Genomic DNA, 22,206 nt, shown 5'->3' on the forward strand with positions numbered 1-22,206 from the left:
ATTGTTAGACATTTTAAAGATTTCTTGTGTTGATTTATTTTCTATTTATTAAGGGGCCAAAGCAGCCAAAGCAAACCAGCTATATTTTTTATTTAATGTTAATGTTCAAGTTTAAAGTTTGTTTATTTAACCCCATTAACAATAAACGGGTCAGTTTCTCACACCAACTGTTGTGGATCATTCTAACTAACCCAATTATGTAGTTGTTCTTGTTAGAGTAATATCGCTTGATCAAACCTTGTCTAACATGACTGACAACAAAATAAGTGAATATGTATAATCAAGGCTATAATATCAGTATCGGATTGGAAGTGAAAAAAGTGGATCGGGACATCCCTAGTTGATTTATATATATAGATCCCAGAGTACAGTTTTTTATAATTGGGAACTGTTTAAATATGTAATTTGTGGTAGATTTTATTTTGTTGAACTATTAATATTGAAAACTCCAGAATCTAAATCTCTCTCGGAGTTAATGTTGTTCACAAACTAAAGAAATTATTACTTCATTATAAATTCATTTTTGTTTAGTTTTTACTGAATAATTGAAGGTAAACTTTTAGGTTGACATGTAAAACGATATCAGTTATTTTGTTGCAATCCTGTGTTCTTAAATGAATGATGAAAAATGTTATTACAAGTTTTTCATATCATCAAGAATATCGTTATCGCAAAAATACCCTGAAATATTGTGATATTTGTTTAGGGCCCTATCGCCCAGCCCTACTACTGAATATACTGCATGTATTCTAAATATTATTTAGGCCACACCAATCTCTCAGCACAGGCAAAATCACAATGTTTGTTTACATTCACCTCCAGGTAGAAAACTCCAGTGTCATGAACATAAATGATAACGGTGCGGCGCTAACGCTGCCTTAGTTGGTGTGTATTTGGCCACCTACAAAAGGCCCACCTAAAAAAAACAGTATCAGTTTTAGTGTGCGCTATAAAATCTCCATTTTACTTTGCAAGCACAGAAGTTCCTGGTCTACCGCTGCCTTGTTTCATTAGTGTGTAAGATAAAGTGGTGAAAATGTTTTAAATATAGCATACACTTAAACAGATTTTTTTTTTTTTTTTTTTTTTTTTTTTGGTGGCTAAAGTACATTTTGTTGCGGCCCCTGTCCACAGCACTACATTGATTATCCTTTGTGCAGGTAGATGTGGTTTATGAAAGATGCTGGCAAAGCAACACAACACATAAAATAAGCACAGCAGAAAGGTCAGATAGGTCAGACCACCGCTTTAACTACATTTCTGTAAACATTACAGTTACAGCAGAAAATGACAACAGAAATAAACAAGTTTGCCAATTCCACATACCTCTGCAGCTGAAATCAATTGCCAGTTATATGGCAGTGTATGTAATTGTCTGGCATTTTGTGTTGTTGAGTCAAGCCAGCAGGTGCCATTTTATATGATGAGTTTAGAAGGAAAACTGGCACACACAGACCCAATCGCTGGGTGGGTTTTACATATCAGAGAGGAATGCATGATTATCTCCACCCATCACAGGGTGACGAGGGTGGGGATGCAGAGCTCTGTCTGTGTCTCTCAGTTGTTATAAATCAGCCCTGCCTAGTAAATCATTATTCAGCAGAGATGCTATCTGGTTTTCAGCATTCAGGACAGACAAAGATCTGCATTATGGCCCTGAACCCTCTCAACTTCACCTGTCTACTCAATATAAATTAATGAGTGCTAAAGGGTTTGAAATGGTAATATGAAGACAGAGATTTTTTTTTGCAGCAGAATCCATTTTTTTCATCAAAAAAGTCAAGCTCATATGTATGTCATTCATAATTTAATACATCTTGAGTGCCTGCAGGGTTGTTGGATTAGATTTGCTGAAAAGCAGCTGAGTTAGTGCTCCCTTATATTTTTGTGAACATGCGACACTCTTTTATATCTAAATGACAGAAAAGGTCGATTTCCACTGACTTCCAAAACGATATATATGACCGTCCTAACCAATGCAGTTTTACACGCACAGATGTTTGCTGGTACACTAAACTAAAATGCTAAAATTTGTGGTTAGGTTTAGGCAACAAAACTAGAACACATCAACATAACATGATGTATGACACATGACAGATGTCACATAAGTCACAGTATGCTACACACATGGTTGGGGAGTAATGGAATACAAGGAACTAAGTTATGTATTTACAATACAAGATATGAGTACCTCTATGCCATTACAGTTATAGTTTAAATTGGTGGCATTTTGAGTACAGTTACTGTCTTTAAAAATAAATTACTTGGAGGGATTATTTAATTTGTTGTTTTATTTTCTCCAACACCATGCCCTAACTAAACGTGATGTGAGCAAGTGTCAGTTTGATTTTATTGGTTTTTATTGAAATGTCCTATCTGGCTATGAGTGTGCTGCCATTTTGAGCTGAATTTCTGTCAGTTGCCCTGTTTTCAGTTTGTTCGTGTCGCTAGCTTTGAAAGCTCTGCAATGGCCGAGGAACAGTGGATCTGTGAAGCTGAAATGACGTATTATCAAATACGTCACCTCCTCATTTAACTGTAAAAACATACATAAGGTGGCATCTGCCTGGAGGAAGATGTGTGTGTTCTTTTTAAAAAGTATAAACATAGAAAGATAGACAGTTCTCGTTCTTTTTTAAGTGGTCACATCTCTACTGGATCACTCAGATGATTGGTAGCCTATATGGTTTGTTTACATGATACATGAAATTCATATGAGGCACACATTTACCATGAACAGATTTTTTGGCATGACAACATAAGATCCAGAAAAATGAGCTCAGCAAGATGATCTTGGAGTATTTTAAAGAAATCTAAAGGATTAAGAATAACTTTCTTAGTTTGAGTAATCTAATGCAATATGCTACAATTGACATTTTAGGGCATGTATTCAGTAATCTGTGGTGGAATACATTTTAAAAGTAATCCTCCCAACACTGACTACTGCTTAGAGAAGCTACCATTGACTTCCTGGTATGCTCTCCTGGGTGAAAGTCCTGTGGTAGTCTAACCCATCTATCACCCCTCCCGTGTCACCTTACTTCCTCCTCTCGCCCATGAAAAGTAATAATACAGTAATACAGTGCGCGGCAGTGGTGGCACAGTAGTACGGACGTTTTACGGTAGAGAAAATGTAGTGCCAAAGAAAAGGGCTGTCTGACAGTGAGGTAAAGCGGTTGAAAAAAATCCCCAATAAAGCATCCACTTAGACAGATGTTAATGGGTGGGACTCCTGCCTGATATTCCAAACTGGGGGCACTCCAGGCATCATCTACTGAAGGTAATACACTGATGATATACAAGTATCTCATATGACCAGGGGCGGAAATCCCAGGGGGGACAGGGGGGACATGACTCTCCCTTCAGTAAAGCTGTACCCCCCTAGAATCATTTGAGACACAATTAATAATTTTTGAACAGTGCAGTAGTATTTATTGAAAGCACAATGTAAGCGGTGCTCATTATAATTGCGCAATAATGTGCTATTTAAATCTTAAAAGATTTAGTCCCCCCCTCCCATTCCTAGTAGTGGTATATCCCACACTCTTTCCAACGGGCGGGGCTGCTTGGCAGCAGCAGCAGCATGTGGCTGGAACTGCTGCCCACATCGCACATCGCAGGGTAAGATGTTCACTCACACAGACACAGTTTAACTTTCACAAGTTACAACACATCAACACCATTTACTGTTACAACAAGCCCCAGGCCCAAGCTGATAATATAAACTGTCTGCAACATTTCTCCTGCATTGTTCAAAAGCCTACTCAATTACGAGTGCTGCTAAGCTAAAAGCTGATGATTAAGCTCAGAGTTTAGTGATAGAGAGGACAGGAGAGAAAGAAGAGGGAGAGGACAGGACAAGAGCAGTCAGTGGCGGAGCAATGGGTACCTGTCAGTAGGCTCTCCAACTGTCAGTGAGACAAACATGAATGACATGCAGTCTAACTGACAAGGAGCGGTCATTACGCGCGACTATTACGCACGGTTGTGGTGGAGTGGCTCGTATGGGTACCTGTCTGTAGGCTCTCCACCTGTCAGTGAGACAAACATGAAAGACGTGCAGACGAGGAGCGGTCATTACGCGCGACTATTACGCACGGTTGTGAGGTGCACAGCAGTAGATCTCACAGCACACTGTTTATAAACCAGTTTACCAGTTTAATTGCAGAAAATGTTTAGTTTTAGTTTTAGTTTAGTTAGTATAGATATTCACTCTGCCTGTTGGAGAGATAGAGAGAAGATTACAGCATCAAATTGCGGTAAAAGATGCTGTATAAAAGACAGGCTACAACTTTTTTTCCTTGTCTCCCCCTGGAATTATTCTCTAAAATTTTACTGTTTATTGTTCCCCCCCAACTATGAAATGGGATTTTCGCCCCTGCATATGACCCCATTTAAAAAATCCCACACTAACCCTAAAATTAAAACACTCCAGTGAAAATGACTATTTCCCTCTCAGATGAAAACTTTGCGTCAGTTGGAAGGTGAGATGAAAAAGTCTTTCTACCAGTACAACACCCTTCACTGTAGTGTCTCCAGTGCCTCTGTAATGGTTAGAATATGGCATGCAAACAGTGCTACTAAACTCATTTTATATCAATTAACAAATAAGATTAATATAAAAACCTTAACAAGATTAATATAGAAACCTTTTCCTGTTAATATTACAGATGTCAAGTGAAGACAAATTGCACAAGCCTCCAAATGTCATGGTATTTCTTTACTTTCAGGGGAGAGAAATTGCCGATGGAATAAAAATTGTTCCCCCAAATGGCTGGGAACCCCTTAATGTTCTGACCTTTTGCTGACAGTAAGCCTTCCAGTCTCACCCAGGGTCTTCAACCAGAATGGGGAAATAAAAGTGTGACCTTCTGGTAGAAACTATCAATGTGCCACCACCCTTGGGACTGTCAAAAGGTTTGCTCATTCATGAGTTCCCCTTATTTTTGGATTAGCTCTTCCTCCCTGTAGTGTCTTGTGAATGGAAGTTTAACCTTTAGTGCAGTTTATTTGCTGTTAATCATACTACAAAGGGCATATCATACTGTTCACTAAAGAGAGTGTTGGTACTGAAAATACCATAAATGGTGAAATTTGATGGATGAAAAACATCTTTTATGACTAAGACAATGAGATAGATAAACAAGATACCAGCACAGCACCCTCAAAGGATGCCACTTAAGTAATTTATCCAGCTGTATGTTTTGATTTACTTTGCTGTTGGATACCAACAACTCAAATGACATAATTTGGACGACATACCCTGTTTTGTTTTTCACTTACTCCACATACGTTCCCTGTCTTCACAACTATTTCAACATAGGCATTGGAGAAGCCTAAATAAGCTCTAGTTTTGAGAAAAAAACAGATATTTTATCCATCTACTGTACATTCGACACAAGATATCTCCCATGATGCAATCCCTTGAAACTTTCCTAGATAACTCGGAGTTGGACCACCTGTCAGGCTGTTCTCAGTGCTGCTGGCGAGCGAGCACGAAGTGTAAATGAAGTGCAGTGTAATGGGATGGTAACAGAAGCCGATTGGACATGTGTAAATGAACACTCCTCAGCTTTAGTAACACATTTCAGTGCTACTTTCCTCACTATTCGGAGGTGAAACATTCCACCTCTCAGCAGTAAAGAACATATGCAGTTTCTAAATAAAGCTAATGCCCCAAAGTGTTCTCAGTTCTGACAGAACAACAGCAAATCTAACATGTTGACTCCTCTGAACGGAAGTTGGAAGAAATAATGACTAAAAGTGTTTTTTTTTAAAGCCTAATATTTAATGGTTAACATCTGATGTGGCTATGAGGTGCAGGACAATTCATTCATTCTCTTTTTTTGTTACAGTTAATGTAGTCTGACTCACAGGATGTAGATTGTGTCTATAAATCTGCAATTGGCCGGCTATTTAAGTCAGCATTCGCCCCCCCGCTGCTGTCTGCGTGCTATGGTTTACTGCTAAGGTCTACAACGAATAAAACAGCTTGTAAATGCACGTCGGAAAAGCCCAAACTCCGGCTCACAGGACTCTCATAGCTGATGTTAATCCTTTGCAGTGGCATGCACCAGTGACATTGACTTCACTAATGTACTCATCAGTTCCATTTCAAGAGCTTCTGTGATAGGGTCCTAATAATGTTCTGCTAGAGCCACATACAGCTAACAAATCTATCACTAAAGGTTGAATCACACAGTCCCCATGCGCCCGTTCCTTTTTTTCCCAGTGTTTTCTTTTACAGAGAATTAGCCATTTTCATGCCAAGGCTCACCTCCCCATATGCAAAAGTTCCACCAAAACAAGTTTACCCCAACACTATTTTGCAAGGGCACTGTCGCTGCCCTTTGGTCTTAGCATAACCCAAGAAAATTGTGATTGGTTAAAAAAAATACAAACAAGCGAGAGCATTTTTTTTCCTCTATAGCACAATGTGCCTTCAGACCTTTCTCTAGTGCTGACACAGTGCTGTGGAGCTAGGTCTGGCTGAGCGAGACTACAGTAAATGTATGTTATTGTTTTATTATTGTGATTGAAGGCTACATTTTCACAAGGATTTTTACCCTTATTAAAAAGGGTCTTTAACTTTAAAGTATGCACATAATCAAGGCCTAAAAAAATCTGATAGTTTTACCAATTACAGCCATTGTTTCATTGTTTTCTCTGCGTCTGATAAATTTAGGTATTATAGGAAAAGATGTGAATAATCAATGAGACAAATTAATTATACTGTAAATATATCCATATGGAAAACCCTCTGTAGGTAGATACATCTCAGAAATGGACAGAAAGATATTAAAGTCTGCCTGCTGTTGTGCCACTGGATCTGTCCCCGTGCCAAACTGAGGGATGAGGTAATCAGAGCTTTGCAAGCATTATCGATGAAGAGGATTTCAGTGCAGGCCGTCCTTGTTCTTTTGGAGCCTTGCCTTTCTTTTCTCACCAGGTGATGTGTTATGTGAAGCGCCTTGCTGCTGGTCAGCTGAGTGGAGCTGTAAAGCTGCCTGAGGGCTTTGGAGATGCTGGTAGTGGGAAGTCAATCTCCTATCAGTGTTTCACAGATAGACATCTTTACTGCCGGGAAAAACAGAGGAGCATCAATGTGAATTTGTGAAAGGTTGGTAAGAAAAAGATAAGAGGAAAGACACCAACTGATTTTCTTACCAAGGCAAGAGAACATCACATTTACAAGTCTTGTAGCTTTGCAGAAAAAAACATGATTTACACTCTTAGCATTGCCTTTGTAGAGCAGAGCTGCTGAGAGGCTGACAGACCATTAGGACAGGGGGTGTTAACATTGGTGTCATTTCTTCATTTCTTGCGATAATATTCAGAATTTGACTGAAGTATTATAACTTTTATAACGCCCCTTTAACAAGGCAGGCTGACAAAGATCATGGTCTTATTGACAAGAACAGAAGTGTATTGTAGTGTTTGATTTAGGACATGACAAAATTAAGTTGTATATTCAGTTGTTGATTTGTTAAAACTGCCCCTGCCCCCAATTTCCAAACAACTCAGTGTTTGCAGACCAAACTGAGTCCCATATGGGCTGCTTTACCTGTTTGTTGTGTTTGCTCTTACCTTTTTTTTCAGCAGTAGATTGAACCATAAAATACTTTTCCATCTAAAAGTTCCCTCTGCTCTTTACTTACTGTTGTTTGTATGTTGTTATTTTTTTTTTTTTACTACAAACCCTTTACCAGGGGGTTCCTCAAGGAGTCCTCTTGGGTCTTCTTATAATTAAAATCTGCCACACTCCTTAAACCTTTTTGATTTACAGATATTGATATAATCATTGACATGACGATGACATTAACAATATCAACATTTAAGTTCACCTTAAGATGATCCAGTAGAACTTTTTTTTATCACCTGGTCAATTACCTTCAGATCTGCAGTGTGTAACTATGGCTGAAGCCCCAGGTGCGTGCAAGGTCACCAGGCAGAGATGGGGCCTCAGCAGATGTCCTGTTTGAATAACAACATACTGTTTGCCATTGAGGAGCTCCCGGTTGCCTAGGAGATGCAGCAGACCCTGACAGACAGTTGGATCTGATGCTGTGTGATGAAAGATGTGATGGTTGAGTCTTTTTCTTGCTGACAGTCTGGGCCGAGCTTTCATCTTCAGGGCCTTACTCAAAAGTTAAGGGCAGATAAACCAGTAGAAGAGAAGACGGCGGTAATAATAGACAATAGTTAGGTAAAGTAAGTAAGAGAAAAGTGTAATGTAGTTTAGTATGGTAGTGTAATGCATCATATTAATTATGGACTTGTAAAATGGTCAGATGTATTTTATTTAAATTGTTTGCTCAGTTCATGACTTTCATGTGTTTGTTGAACCTTGTGTCAGAATGTAAGATGACAACTGCTTGATCTTAGACAACAAGGATTTTATGAAGCATTTTATGAGACATATCGACATCCCTCATACTGTATGTGATGGATGCATGTCATGTTGTTGGCTATGGTGAGATGTGAAGTGCTGTACCTCAAGTGTAAAGGTCAGATGAGTCACACATGGTTGATAGAAGTGACTGAGAAGGTGAACTTACCTGGTAATGCTCATGATATCCATGGGCAAGACTTGAGGAAAAATATTACCATAGTTTTTCTTCTGAGACTGGGGCGCACACTCTACCTGTTGAGCAAGAGGTCCCCCCCCAAATTAATGTTTTTGTTTGATAAATGTGTGAAGGAAGTGATAAATTCATATACTGCATGAATTTGAAATAGAGGAAAGTGGCTGGATGATCTACAGGCAGCAGGTATTGTCAAAAAATGTAATCTTGTTGCATGTGATCCATACAAAATGAAAAAAAGTGATTTTCCAACGACTTGATGGATTTGCCCAGTGTGGACAAGATTGTTGTTACATATTACCACATCCTCCAGACCTCCTAACATTACTAATGTTACACAGTGAGCCGATGAAAGTGTAACTATTTTGTGTATAGTTGGGTCCATGACTGTAACGAATGTCGTCTTGTTTTTGGCCGAATGAATTAATGTGCTAGTATAACTGTGTTTTATATTTCAACTCTTTAAGGTTGCATGGATGCACCATATCAGGCTAATGTTACTAGCTAACTTAAGCAACCATGTTCTGGCTCAACCGTTCCTAGAGGTCTGATGAAACACAGCTAAAAATCTGGGTCGTGACTAAAAACCTGGAGACATGTTTAACACAATGCTTTATTGTTAACGTTTGACATTAGTTGAATCCACTCCTCCAGGCTTAAGACAGAGGTCTTTGTTGCACACCTGCTGCTGTTCTCAGTGAGTTTTTGTTTTTATTTCTGCCCTTTATGTCCTGCTATTTTTGGGATTTCAAGTGGCCCTTGTTTTTTCCCAATTTGATCGATTGGAACAGCCATGAACAGTGCAAATCATAAGAATTTGTGCAGTGCTTTGCAGTCTTTGCCTTGAGATGCCTGCCCTCGAACTGGACAGCATACAGATGTATGATGTCATATGCAAAGAAGCTATTTTTTCAGCAGTAGTGGCACCGACAGTTAAGCCTTTATGTAGAGTTATTAAAACTCAGCTTTGTTTTTGTCGACAAATTTCAACTTTGGACCATGGTTCCTTTTTGCCCATGCATGTTGTCTGCACTTTGCATATATTGCTATAAGTGTCATGGACTTCGCCAGACCAGATCAGAAAAATGCAAATTTGTCTGGAACCTCTCAGTTCATTTTAAATTCCCCGGGCTGTTATCAACTGGTGTTGAACATAATGTCTCTGGACACAATTGGATAGACCCACAGCCAATTAGAGTGAATGAAACATGATGTAGAGCTGAGCAATGGACAAACATAACCCACCACAGTGTGCCAAGATAAGCTGTGATGGTGTTGCAACAATATGTCTGTGAACGAGTGTTCCCGTTTTTGCCATCAGAATTGAAGCTAAAAAGCGTTTTTACTCACTCTACTAAAATATTTAAGACAAGAGGAAAGGTCAGAACCTTTTTTATTGACTTGTTGATCTATGAAAATACCTCTAAGGTGCTCCTTTTTACAGTCATCGTACAGTCAAGCACACTTCATTTTAGATAAACCGTTGTGATTGGCCCATCGGATCTCAAGTTGCTGGAAATGTGTCCAAACTGGTGGGGGAACAGATGCATATTGCAGAACAAATAAAACATTAGCTTACAGATTGATCTGGTTCCCAGGCAAATGAACTATCAGCCCTTAGCATAAAGTGTTTTTACAAGTTTTTTCCTCTTGCACTTTCAGTTTTGATCTCAGTCTCATGTTGGTTTGAAAACTGGTATATAAAAATGCTATCAGACTACTTTTACAGTAGTGAAAGTAAAGTATAATGTCAGCTCTTTGTTGATTTGTCCTCAGAGCTCACTCAGCCTTCATTAGGAAATACTGTGAGGCGATAGAAGGATTTTGTTTCGATTACTGCTGTACTGACGCCAAACATAATCAGCGTTGTGTCTTTTTGTTGGTATTTTATTATCATCACTAACATCGTAATTGCTTGTCAACACTGAATGCTGACAGCAAAACATAATGAATGAGTCATTTTGAATAAACGACAACCTTAAGCAGCAACTATCCTAATTTAATGAATGACTAATCCTTGATTCAAATATATTTAGCTCAATATGTATGACATTAATCTAAAAATGATAGTGATGAGATTGAGGTATGAAAGACGGTCTGAAAAAGAAAAGGAAGTCTCCAGTGAGTAATAAGTTCTGGACATATTTTTTAGTGTTTTAGTGTTAAGATTCTGGTGATTTCCAATCAGGCTGTTAAAGACCATACTGCAAAGCTTAGTCGGTGCACCACAACCAGCTATTAAAAGCAAAGATGTCACCTTTGAACAAAGACACTGACAGATATCAATGGGGGTGTGACCTGTAGTCGTTCGATCAGTGGGAATGTGCTGAGTGCCTGGTGAAAGTCTGTATACCATGGATGCTGGCTTTGATCCCAGCTCTCAGCCTTTTCCAGAGGAAGTTGTCCAGAATGAGCCTCTTCATGTTCCTGGCTCCTCTTCCCCCTGGAGCTTGCTGGGACTCGGTGATTCCATCTGGACAAGCTTATCACCGCTCTGTGCATCACTCCTCATTCTGTAACCTGATCTTATGTTGTTCCCCTTTTTAGGCATTTAGCAGGCATATTTATGTAGATTACTAGCAGATTCATCTCAAATCCTGAGAACACCAAAATTATGGAAAGACCGCCGTTATTACACACACAGTAGATGGAATAAATAGTCACATTTCTGCATTATAATTTTGTGAAAAATAATGTGCTGATTAGTATAAGTCTAGTGATAATTTATATATGTATTTTCTTACACTAAAAAAACACCAGGAACGCTTAAGTCCAACAAGTAATTGATCTTACTAACAGGTATTTAATGTGTAGCAGCCAAACACTGAGACTGCTTCTTCATTTGTAGCACAAAACAAATCAATAACTCACTCCGCTGTGCTAAGAGGAGCTCTGTATAGTTTCAGAGCATTAATAAAGTAGCAAACAACTGTTAAAAACTGTAAAGATTTACTTTGTTCACTATGTAAAGTCACACTCCCTCTGTGTGTGTCTTAATCCGAGCATCTCTGTTTGTTGTTGTGGTAGACAGTCTGGCTGTGCGTGCGTCTTAGTGCATGTGAGTACTGTGTGACGAGCTAATTGCACTGCCCTCATACAGAGGTTAAGGCTGATAACAGGATGGGGTCATAATTATTTTGCGTCCCACATGAGCTGTTCTGCTGCTGCAAATACTCACCTGCGTACCAAATTTTTGGCATTAAATTGTTGCCAACAAGGCACTATTTACTTCAGTGCCATTCTTTTTTAGTGAATCATTTTGCCTTGAAAAATATACAGCAAAGTATGTATTTATGACCTCTTTTTAAAGATTTACATCCTGGCTTGAAACAAAGGGGCTTGCAGCTGAGAGCCGGTGACAGGGTAGAGAAAGTAATCTATTTTTTCAAACTGATTTCATAACATTGGATTACAGGAGATATCCTGAAGCTCATGGCTGTAAAAGGCTAATTGTTGTTTTCCTGGGTTAATGTTGATGAAACCTCATATTGGGTGTTGCACATTGTTCTCTGAAGAGAGGCGACAGAGGCAGTGAGAGAAAACCTGCCATCTTTAGCTGAAGGATGTAATTTAAAGCAGCACCAGGCCACCAATTAAATCATCATTATCTGAACAATGAATAACCAAATCTTACTCACATTATCGCTGAGAAGTATTCTTGTCTTTATTTTTTTTAAGCAGGTAGAAAGCATATTGTAAAGGAACAAAACTGATATTTGTTTTAATATACTCTACATAATAATCTTTGTGTGTGTGTGTGTGTGTGTGTGTGTGTGTGTGTGTGTGTGTGTGTACAATTTTATATAGTGTTCCAGCTCTTATGGATGCCCTTTAACTGAGACACAGTGTCTAAAAATATCTGTGTATTTTTCTCGTCCCTCCCTTTTTAGAAACATGCCCAGTGATGAATGTTCAGATTTTTCAAATGCCACTGGTAATGAAATCCTGCTTTGGAGAAAACATTAATACCTAATACTGCTGATAAATCTTCAGAGTGAATAGGCTGAATTTGATGGTTGTGCTGAAAATCTTTTTCTTTTCTTTTCTTTTTTTTTTTTTGGTAGGATGCTGAAATCAAGTTATTCACCTGAGTCGAAATATGTGATTTTTCTTCTTGATGGAGTGAAAGTATGAGTTGTTCAGCCTTCCTTCCCTTTCAATTTGTCATTTTGTCAGTCACCTTGATGAACTATCATCAGTCATAAAGCTGCCTACACACACAGTACTGTATTTAGTCTGAGCTGCACTTACAGCTGAGCTGAGCACAGAATCATTGCAAAGTAAACAACTTAGCTATGATACGTTATAAAACAGTTTGTCTGCTGTGTATGCAAGAACTGTTTTTTCTTAAAAAACAATATCAATATCAGGGGTCTAACAGAAGTCATGTTCCAGTGGGAGTATTGCACAGCCTGAAAAAAAAAAACACATGTAGAAGAATATGTCTCTTTAAAGTTATTTCGAAGTTGTGCGAGAGTCAAAGACAGATAAAATCCTCCTGCTGAGGGCTGAAGGAGCATTTTGCCACCTGGCAACTTTGGTGAATTATTTTCATTATGAATATAATTTACGTACTGTACGAACACTTTCTCAAAATGCAACAAATCACAACAGGCTATAAAACTGAAAAACTCATTCATTTTCCGTAACGGCTTATCCTGTTGGGGGTCGTGGGGGGCTGGAGCCTATCCCAGTTGTCGTTGGGCCAGAGGCCGTGGTACACCCTGGACAGGATATATAGAGACAGACAACTCTTCACACTCACATTCACACCTACGGGCAATTTAGAGTCATCAATTAACCTGCATGTTTTTGGTTTGTGGGAGAAGTACCCAGAGAAAACCCACGCTGACACGGGAAGAACATGCAAACTCCGCACAGACCACAAACCGAGAACCCTCTTGCTGTGAGGCAACAGTGCTAACCACGACCTCACTGTGCCGCCCACATAATAATAATCATATGTGTATAAATATGACTAATAATAATAATAATCACAGTAGTAGGAGGAATCAGGCAGGACCACAGCAGCAGTGTAACCACGACACATGATTCAGACCTAGCTGCGATACGAGGGAACCTGCGAGACAGTGGAGCACAAAGGCTCCGGAGAAGAAGCTGAATTAGTGACATGCAGTAAAACCAAGTAGCGATATGCAGTAACAGGCTATAAAACTGAAAAGCATCTCTTATTCCAAAAACTGAAAATACCCCAAAGCACATAATAATGATAACAATAATAATAACTAAAAAAAATGTGCCTTAGTTCCACCTTGGCTATATTTAACCATCGAAAGCACCCCAGCATTTATCATCCTGGTGATAGGATCATCTGGGTGATGCTACTGAATGTGCATTAGCATGTTTGGTGTGTTTCTGTTCACATACCCCAAAACAGTGAAGCAACACGGACACACCGTCCTCGTCTTATACCCAACCCTCTCTCTGCACTGTTGGAGCTGACGAGGAGCCGCAGGCGGGCTAAACACCATTGCTCCTTCCTTGGCAAAGACATGCTGGTGATTTGCCTAAAGCAGCCTAAGTGCAACGAACACCGGCTGTGTCACATAACGCTGCAGGGGTTTCATTTCGGTGTCTGTCGCACCTGGACCTCAAACACAGCAGAAGTAGTCATCTTGATTTCCACACCAAGCTCACTGCTGACCACACCCCGTGCCTTACTCATTTAACATGGTTTAAAATATCCTGAGAACCAGTGGAAATCTACAAAAAAAGGTGCAGGTGTAATCTTTCATCTTTTTTTGTTACATCTGTATCAGATGCAGTTTGGTTCTTAGACACACTTATTGTTTCTGTGTTGTTGCCTATTTCTAGATCTGCATACACCCAAGTAACCCCAAATCTCCCTTCTCCTTTTCATCTCCTTCACCGCATCACCACAAAGCACCTGAAGGGTCATTCATTATGAAAGCTAAAATCACGCACACTTTTAGAGGAAATCTCTTTTTTATTAAAAAGACAGCCTTGAGAGATTTTAATCGGAGCTGCTGCTGGCTCAGGAAGTGAGAAGCATTTCGCTCAAATGAAATTGTATTTATGTAGTTAGGTTGTTTCCACCCCTTTTTATTAAAAGTCCTTGGCTAAGCATGAGAGAGACAGTATGATGCAGTTACACCTACAGATACTGGAGCTTAATGGATAAAGCAGCGGCATGCTTTTCAGGTATCTAACGCAAGTTGATCTGTGTGTGTATGTCTCGGCGCAACCAGCACTGCTTGTGTGCTTGTATGTGTTTGATCTTGTGTCGGCGGTGGGAGGAGGAAGGGTATGTGAGTCAGCTGAATAAATCGTTCCATGTATCCTTAGTTGCTTAAAGAAAAGACACAGGATTCAGCTCCTCGTTTTTCTCCCCCATTGACTCATGATGGCAACAGTTTGATTGACTCTGCCCACACGGTCTACAATTTTTTGTGTTTTTAATTATCAAATCCCACTCAGCCAGCCTTATTCAGTCACAGGCGTAATGGTAGACTGTGTTAGAGATGATGTGGAGTGTTTCCAGGGTTAGAGGTTGAGAAAGCACTGGGGCCTCATATTGTGGAGATACATAACTTATTTTAAGTGCAAAGAATATGCATGAGTACTTTTTTAAATCACATTTTAACTGCATATGGAGTGTGTACAAGTGTGTGTGTATAGATTGTGAGTGGAATGGAAGCATTTATTTTTATTGCTATTTTATCACTATTTATTACCCGAGTCCGGTCCTTGAGTGCACCTGAATTTCCTTATATGTTTGTACAAGGACAACAAAGAAATCTGAAGTCATTTGGATGCTGTGTGGTGCCTTGGAAAAAAAAAAATTAACTGATGATCTAAAGTTGGACTTCTCCAAGTCAAATCCCCATCGGATGATCTGACATTTTGTTATCCTGAGTTTATGTCATCTGGCTCATATTAGTGTATTTGTCTGCCTAAGTGTGCTTGATATATATTTGTGCGTGGGCCCCATCTGCTGGTCACATTTGGCGGCTCTTCATACAACAGCTGTGTTTTTGTTAGTGAGCTCATTGCAGTGACCCCCTGACCCCTCCCGAGTTAAATCAGTACTTTGGCAGTGGGCCCCTCAGGCTCAAGAGCCCTCATCTCTCACTACTTTCAATGCTTCATTAAAATGGATGCAGAGTGACATAGTTATGAATATGAATGTTGGAATAATTTTATGATTTGCCATAAAGACGTGAATGCTCTTTAGATACTTTACAGACGCAATTAAAAGGCGTACATTGTGGGTTTTGAAGGTCAAGTGTGTAGGATTTAAGTGTATATATGGGCAGAAATGGGATGTAATAATGTAATGTAATATAATAATAGATATGTAATAAGTACCTGAAAATAAGAATCAAGATGTTTTTGTTACCTTAGAATGAGTGGTTTATATCTACATAGGAAGTGGGTCTTTGTCTACGGAGATTGCCAGAACAGATAAAACAAAACACTGAACCAAGATAAGGACATTTGCACTGTAGTTTGCAGCCTCTTTGCAATGAAAGCATTGAAAAACACTGACTCCTTTTTATGTGAAACTGCTTTATTCAGTGTCTTTACTGGTTTAATCACCTGTTTTGTTTGCTTTGGAGAGAAGGAGACCTCTGCAAATAATTCGGTTCCTGGTTAAAACCTCCTGAACCATAAACATTAAAGGAATTCTAACCAGGAGAACTCTCAGCTGGTTACAATCTGCATTCCTCACCACTACATGCCATTAAATCACCCTCAATCTTACACACTGCTCCCTTAAGTATTAATCACATCGCTCAGCACCATATGGCACGTGATTAAACACTGATTAAACCTATACCATTTGCTGTTCTAAACATTTCTCTTTTAGCTGTGATTGAACAAACAAAAGGAAAAGCACTACCAACAGAAACCCAGACTTCTTCAACATAAAACCTCAGCATTAAGACATTGTAGTCACACTGTTTGATTGGCAGATTATCTCTGATAATTGCAGTGCAGAAATGATGCAACAATGAATGTCTTGATGACAAAGAAGGCTAAAAAGAGGTGAAAAAAGAAGAAAGGAACTTGTGTAAAGCACTTTAAACTCTTTGAATAATGCCTGAACTAATGAAAGAGATTAAAAATCCTGTGTTTATTTCACAGTCCCATTGTCTTGATCTATTTTCTGATGAGGGAGTTATTACATTGAGACAGATATGTGTTGATTTAACCAGCTTTGTTCTCAGATCACAATCAGAGTGAAAATATTCCAGTATTTGCTTTTGTCTGCTACCAGCTTAGGCATTCCAGTGCTAAGCATCAGGCCAAAATACTCCTATCAGCCATATGCAGCAGAATCCTGACACAAAGCCAACCATTGGCAACCTTTTGTCTTTCGAAGCCAAACATGAGTGGGCTTTTTGCTGGACTGCTGAGGGCTCGATGGGCTCTTGTTCACAGGGGCAGGTGTGATGATTCAACAATGAGCAAGTTGTATCCATGGCAAACCACCTAAAGATAACACTGGTCCGGCAGAACTATGTTCATGCTGACCATCTTCGGACCTTCTGGTTGGATACTTGCCACCAAGAGCGTTATAAAGTCCATGGCTGATGTGTGAAGCCCTGAATGCATGGTTTACACAAGTTAAAGATAGTGTGCCTGCTGTTAAAAGTACCATTTGAACCTTTTTTTTACATTTTGTTACATAATAAAATTCAGTTAAAATAAATAAAACACTTTGAATAATGGATAAAGCAGTGAAAGAGATTCAAAATCCTTTGTATGTTTCACTGACCAATTGTCTAGACATGTTTTCCAATGTAGGAGTTATAAAACTAAGACAGAAATGTGTTGGCTTAACCAGTTCTGTTCTCAGATCACAGTTGGAGTAAAAATATTCCAGTATGAAGGTCATACTTGCTTTTGTCTGGTACCATCTTAAGCACATTAATGATAAGCATCAGGCCAAAATAGTCCTGTCACCCATATGCAGCTGAATCCTGACAGACAGACAGACAGACAGACAGACAGACATTGGTAACTTTTTTGATCTGTGAACCCCTGATACTGAACATAGTGTGAACCTGTGTATGTGATAAACAGACGGGGAATGCATTGTAAGGTACATGTGAGGCACGCATACTGAGTATTAATGAACTGACTTGTGTAATTTAGGAGCAACTTGTATTTACAGCATGCTACTTATCAAGGGAAATGTTTAGGTACAAGCAGATTTAGGACTTTAGTTTGTGTATTTTGGCTGAAATCACAAGGTTTTGTTTTGGGTAGAGGAGGTTTGGGTCACTGGCTGTCTGTAGGTCAAAGATGAAACTTGATCTCTTTTTCCATCTCCCCTCACCCCCGTTGGGAAAGCACTATTCACTTGAGATAAGACATAAAGTTTCAGTGACATTTCCGGGGTTCCTGTTATCTTTTATCTCAAGCGGGCTCTGTTTTTAGACAGAGTGGAGCCCTGCTGACCGGCATAATGAAAACATAACCAGGCTGCAGCCTCTCAACGCAACGCAGCTCTGGCATGTGTCCACACAGGCAGAGCTGTAATCACTGCTTAATGTTTGTGCCCTGATGAGCTGAGGAAGGAAACAGACGTAAACTGGCGTGCTTGGTGGTTGCCAGTTTACTCCTGCATGAAGGGAATGCTGGTCACAGCTAGCTCACCCTTGGTACAAGCTAACAACGCTATAATTCAGGCCTGGCCATATTTAGGCAGGGCTCAGTGCTATGTAAACAGAGCTTACTGCTAAGGGGAGGGCTCACTCCTGCACTCGTGTCCGTGTCCATCAACAGTGCTTGCACATAGCTCTGTTGTGAAAGGTAATAAGATTCTCAAGCCGTCAAGGAAAAGTGGATCTGAAGAATTCAGAGACTCCCACAAGTGTGTCTTAGTATGTGGTGCATCATTGCAGGACAGACTTGAGAGGTATTTCATGAATCTCTTTGACGAACGCTGCTGCTTTGAGATGGACGACCTGGAATACCTGTCAGGACTGCAAGGGCTGCACAAGAGATTCGCATAAGAGACCAGGTATCGTTTAACCTTTAAACGGCACCATGAGTGAGACACTGTGGGAAAGCTCTGGGGAGGCTGGTTCCTTCCCACACAGCAGCACTCAGCCCACCAAGTTGAAACCGCAGTCAACGTCTGGATCACCCTGTGAGTCCCCAAGGATGTCCCCCTGCAACTCTCCTCGAAACTCCCCCCGACACTCTCCTCTGCTGTTCCGCAAGCTCCTCATGAATCGCAGCATCGCCCTGCAGAGGCGCTTCACCTTGGCACACACACCCAGGTAGTATTAAAAATGAAAAGCCTTTGGCATGGATGTTGAGTGGTCAGGATTTACAGGACAGGGACCCTGCTGAACCTGAATAAACTCAAGTTGTTTCACGGGGTTAATAAATAAAAGGGCATGTCTCAGTATTACAAAAGCTGCTTTTTCACGTCATCAAAATGTGTGTCATGGGTTAGCTGTTGCAAAAAAAGGCCCATTGTCTGATGGGAAGGTAACTGTGGGGAATCATGATTTTGGTGACGTCGGGCCGGTGTCATCTCAATGGACCTCATTGTTCTTGCAATGAAAGAGAGTGTCTTGTTTTGTGCCTAAGGTGTTCAGCGCTGCCTTCATGGAGGCCTGGCATAGGTCAAATGGTGACGAGAAAGGATCCTATAGAACTGGACTGCTTTTCTCTGACCCGAGTTTCTGTGTAGCAGAGACAAAGCTGAGTTCAGACGGATTACGGACACCTCACCACAGTAAACCCAAGGCTGACGCTTAATGCTGTGCCATTTGTCCCTCATGACTCAAACAGGCGTCATGTGTCTCTTTTACGTCAGATCAGATTGAGCTGAATTAATGTTGTTGCGACAATGCATGTTTGGTATTTTCATGTCTCTTGTAACATAAATGTTTAAACATATCAGCAGACCTTGGGTATGTAGGCCCGTTGTGATAGATGGAGATCATTAGCCGTTTCAGAGAAGAATGTTAAGTATAGATATCAGCGTGACTTTTCTGATTTCTAAAATAGAAACTAACCATGGCAGTGCGAGAAAAAACAGTTCTTGTGGGTAGTGACGAATGAAATAGATTTTCCATGTGCACAACCATGACCTGTATGTCATTTGAGGAAACGCAGAGAAAGCTGCATGGAAAAGAAAATCACTCTGCTATCGGAAGCCCTCATTCTTCAGACTTGTCCAGAAACACACAGCAAAGGGTATAATTTGAGCCATGCAAGTTTAGAAGTCTGTAAGTGATGTTTTTGAGAAACTGTTAAATTGAATTACTTGTAGAATGATTTAATAAGCTTTAAAAACATTTTAGGCTTTTTTTTCGTAGAATCGCAATGCTGCATGATGATCTGAGTAATTGCCGCTCTTACAGATAGCTGTTTCATCTGAAGAGGACTTTAATACTGTCAAACAATAGCATTTCCCACAGCTATCTCAACAATGTTGTCCTAAGTCATTTGATATTACATGCTGTCACCATGAGGCTGTGGGGGACTCTTTCATGTGGCTACATGCTGTTTGCAACAGTAGTCTTGGTTTTATTCCTGTGGTTTTAATCGAACTTTCTCATTGTCAGTTTCATATACAAATGAAATTAAAGCTAACAGGAGAAAACAAAGATTTAATAAACCTTTGAAAACCCCGAGGAGTATTGATATTACAATATGATAAGGTGTGGCATTTGCATTAGAATTAGTTTGGTTACATGCATAGAGCATATACCACAGACACCACACGCACCTCTGCTTCCTCTCGTTACTCTTCATTAATCCAGCTAATGTTCAAGCTGTTCAACCAACACTTTCTTATTAAACTGTGATGAGAAAAGCTAACTCACAGCCGGTTGTCAGAGAAAAGTAATTAAAGTTAACCAGATCTTACCAGGTGTGTCAAAGAGTAAAATTAAGCTATTATATTATAACTGGAAATCTTGCTGGGAAGTGAAGTGCAATAAAGAAGACTGACGACCGGAGGAACGGCTGTAATGTTCGTGTAAAATTCATAGTCAAACCTATGGGTGCCTCTACCATACACCGTGAAAGCAGATACCTGTAGGCTGTTCAGGGTTTTTATGTTTTCATATTTGTCCTATTATCTCAATGCCTGGATCCAGTATCCTTGGATGAAATTGTGAGTTTAATTCCCTGCAAAACTCAAGCCAAGAAAACTTTTTTTTTTGGCAATTTTGCCTATATTTGACTCAGAACAGTAGGGAGGTGATTGTACAGAGGGTACATTCAGGGGTGCAGGTGATAATATGGTCAGTGTCTTAAACATTTGGGCCAGCAAGAAATCAGGCAAACTTAATTTATGGTGCACATGTAATGCAGTTGTGTGTGATTTAGACCCCTCAATAAATACTGTAAGCACTGCAAAATCTCTGTAGAACTATTTTTATGTGCACAGTGAAACAGTTGACCCAGTGTTTCAGTTGCAATGTTTAAGTAAATAAAAAAGGGAATATGAAATAATAGAAATTCATGAGTAATATAAACATAAAATCCCCCACAAGGCTTTGGTCGATCAAGGCACTACTGAAGGGTAGGGCACATCTAAATGTGCTTAGAGCCCTTTACAATAAATTGTTTAGTTTTAGGGTGTTACACCAGGCTCAAACATCTGTTATTTATTCTAGTATTACTTCAGTTTATTGTTCTTATAAGTTACTTTACACTATTCACATGACGCACAAGTTATACCACATTTAGAAGATAATCATGTATGTCTATACAGCATCCTCTTTTTAGGTCACAGCGTTCACTTAGTGCTCAGGGAAGTGGTTGTGGTGGCTTTGACTGTTGACATGTAACAAGTGTCCCTCCATATAAAGCTGTTTAAGATGTTTGAAACCTTAAGTGTTAACAGTTTGAAACACAGGCTCTGCCCTCACTGCTGCCAGTGGCCAGTCCTCTCAGCTGCAAGCCATGTGGAAATGGAAAATATGGCACAATTAAAAAGTTATCAGAATTTTGTCCTGAGGTTTGCATTTGCTTCGGAAATCCATAAACATGTCTAGAATGAAAATATGAATATATGCGCTGCAATGGCACATGAAGATCTTTTTTCTTTATTTTAACAATTATTTCAAAGACTTGATTTCAAGCTTCTAATGTTTTCACAGCCTGGTACTGGTGAGATTTCTCACAGCTGTTTACTGTAGGTTAAAACGTTATTGCTAGGAATCTGTTGTTGGGTTTCAGATGAGAGATGTGGGTGTGTGTGTATGGCAGGAGTGTAATCTCACCTCTGAGCCAATAGTCTATTGGCTGAAGCACCATCTAATACTGTAGCTTCTGACTTACTTTATATAATGTGTGAAAAGTCAATGAGTGCAGAGAAGTTGTGAAATTTATTTTCACACTCCTCCTTGACTATCTCTCTGACTGTGGCAGGTTCTTAAAGTAGTAGTTAGGTTTTTCCTTTCTGATTTTCCTTTCTCATAAGTTTTTAAAGTAACATCACCCTGTTGAGTCCCAGCCATCTTTATAACCTGTCGTTTGTGTGTGTGTGTGTGTGTGTGTGTGTGTGTGTGTGTACTACGGCACGGTATCGTTACCTTTGAGGTATCAACCAAAGTAATACAATAATAAGTAGTATCACAACTTCCCAAGTCAAATGACA

General features: G+C 39.7%; 1 protein-coding gene across 4 annotated transcripts in view; it reads left to right on the top strand.

Moving 5' to 3' along the window:
• The window catches only part of LOC125895463 (cAMP-specific 3',5'-cyclic phosphodiesterase 4D-like), a 130,957-nt gene that overhangs the window by 53,387 nt on the left and 55,364 nt on the right, over window positions 1–22,206 (top strand). Inside the window, exon 1 of one of the 4 annotated variants that reach the window (XM_049587317.1) lies at window positions 18,371–18,862. The exons of 2 other annotated variants lie outside the window; for them this stretch is intronic. In XM_049587317.1, coding sequence (XP_049443274.1) covers window positions 18,627–18,862 — 236 coding nt within the window. In that variant the 5' untranslated portion in view covers window positions 18,371–18,626. Of the gene's footprint in view, window positions 1–18,370; window positions 18,863–22,206 lie in introns of those variants that run through there. One more of the 4 variants, XM_049587319.1, reaches the window with a different exon arrangement.

Source organism: Epinephelus fuscoguttatus, linkage group LG10, assembly GCF_011397635.1.
Source record: "Epinephelus fuscoguttatus linkage group LG10, E.fuscoguttatus.final_Chr_v1".
NCBI lineage: Eukaryota > Metazoa > Chordata > Actinopteri > Perciformes > Serranidae > Epinephelus > Epinephelus fuscoguttatus.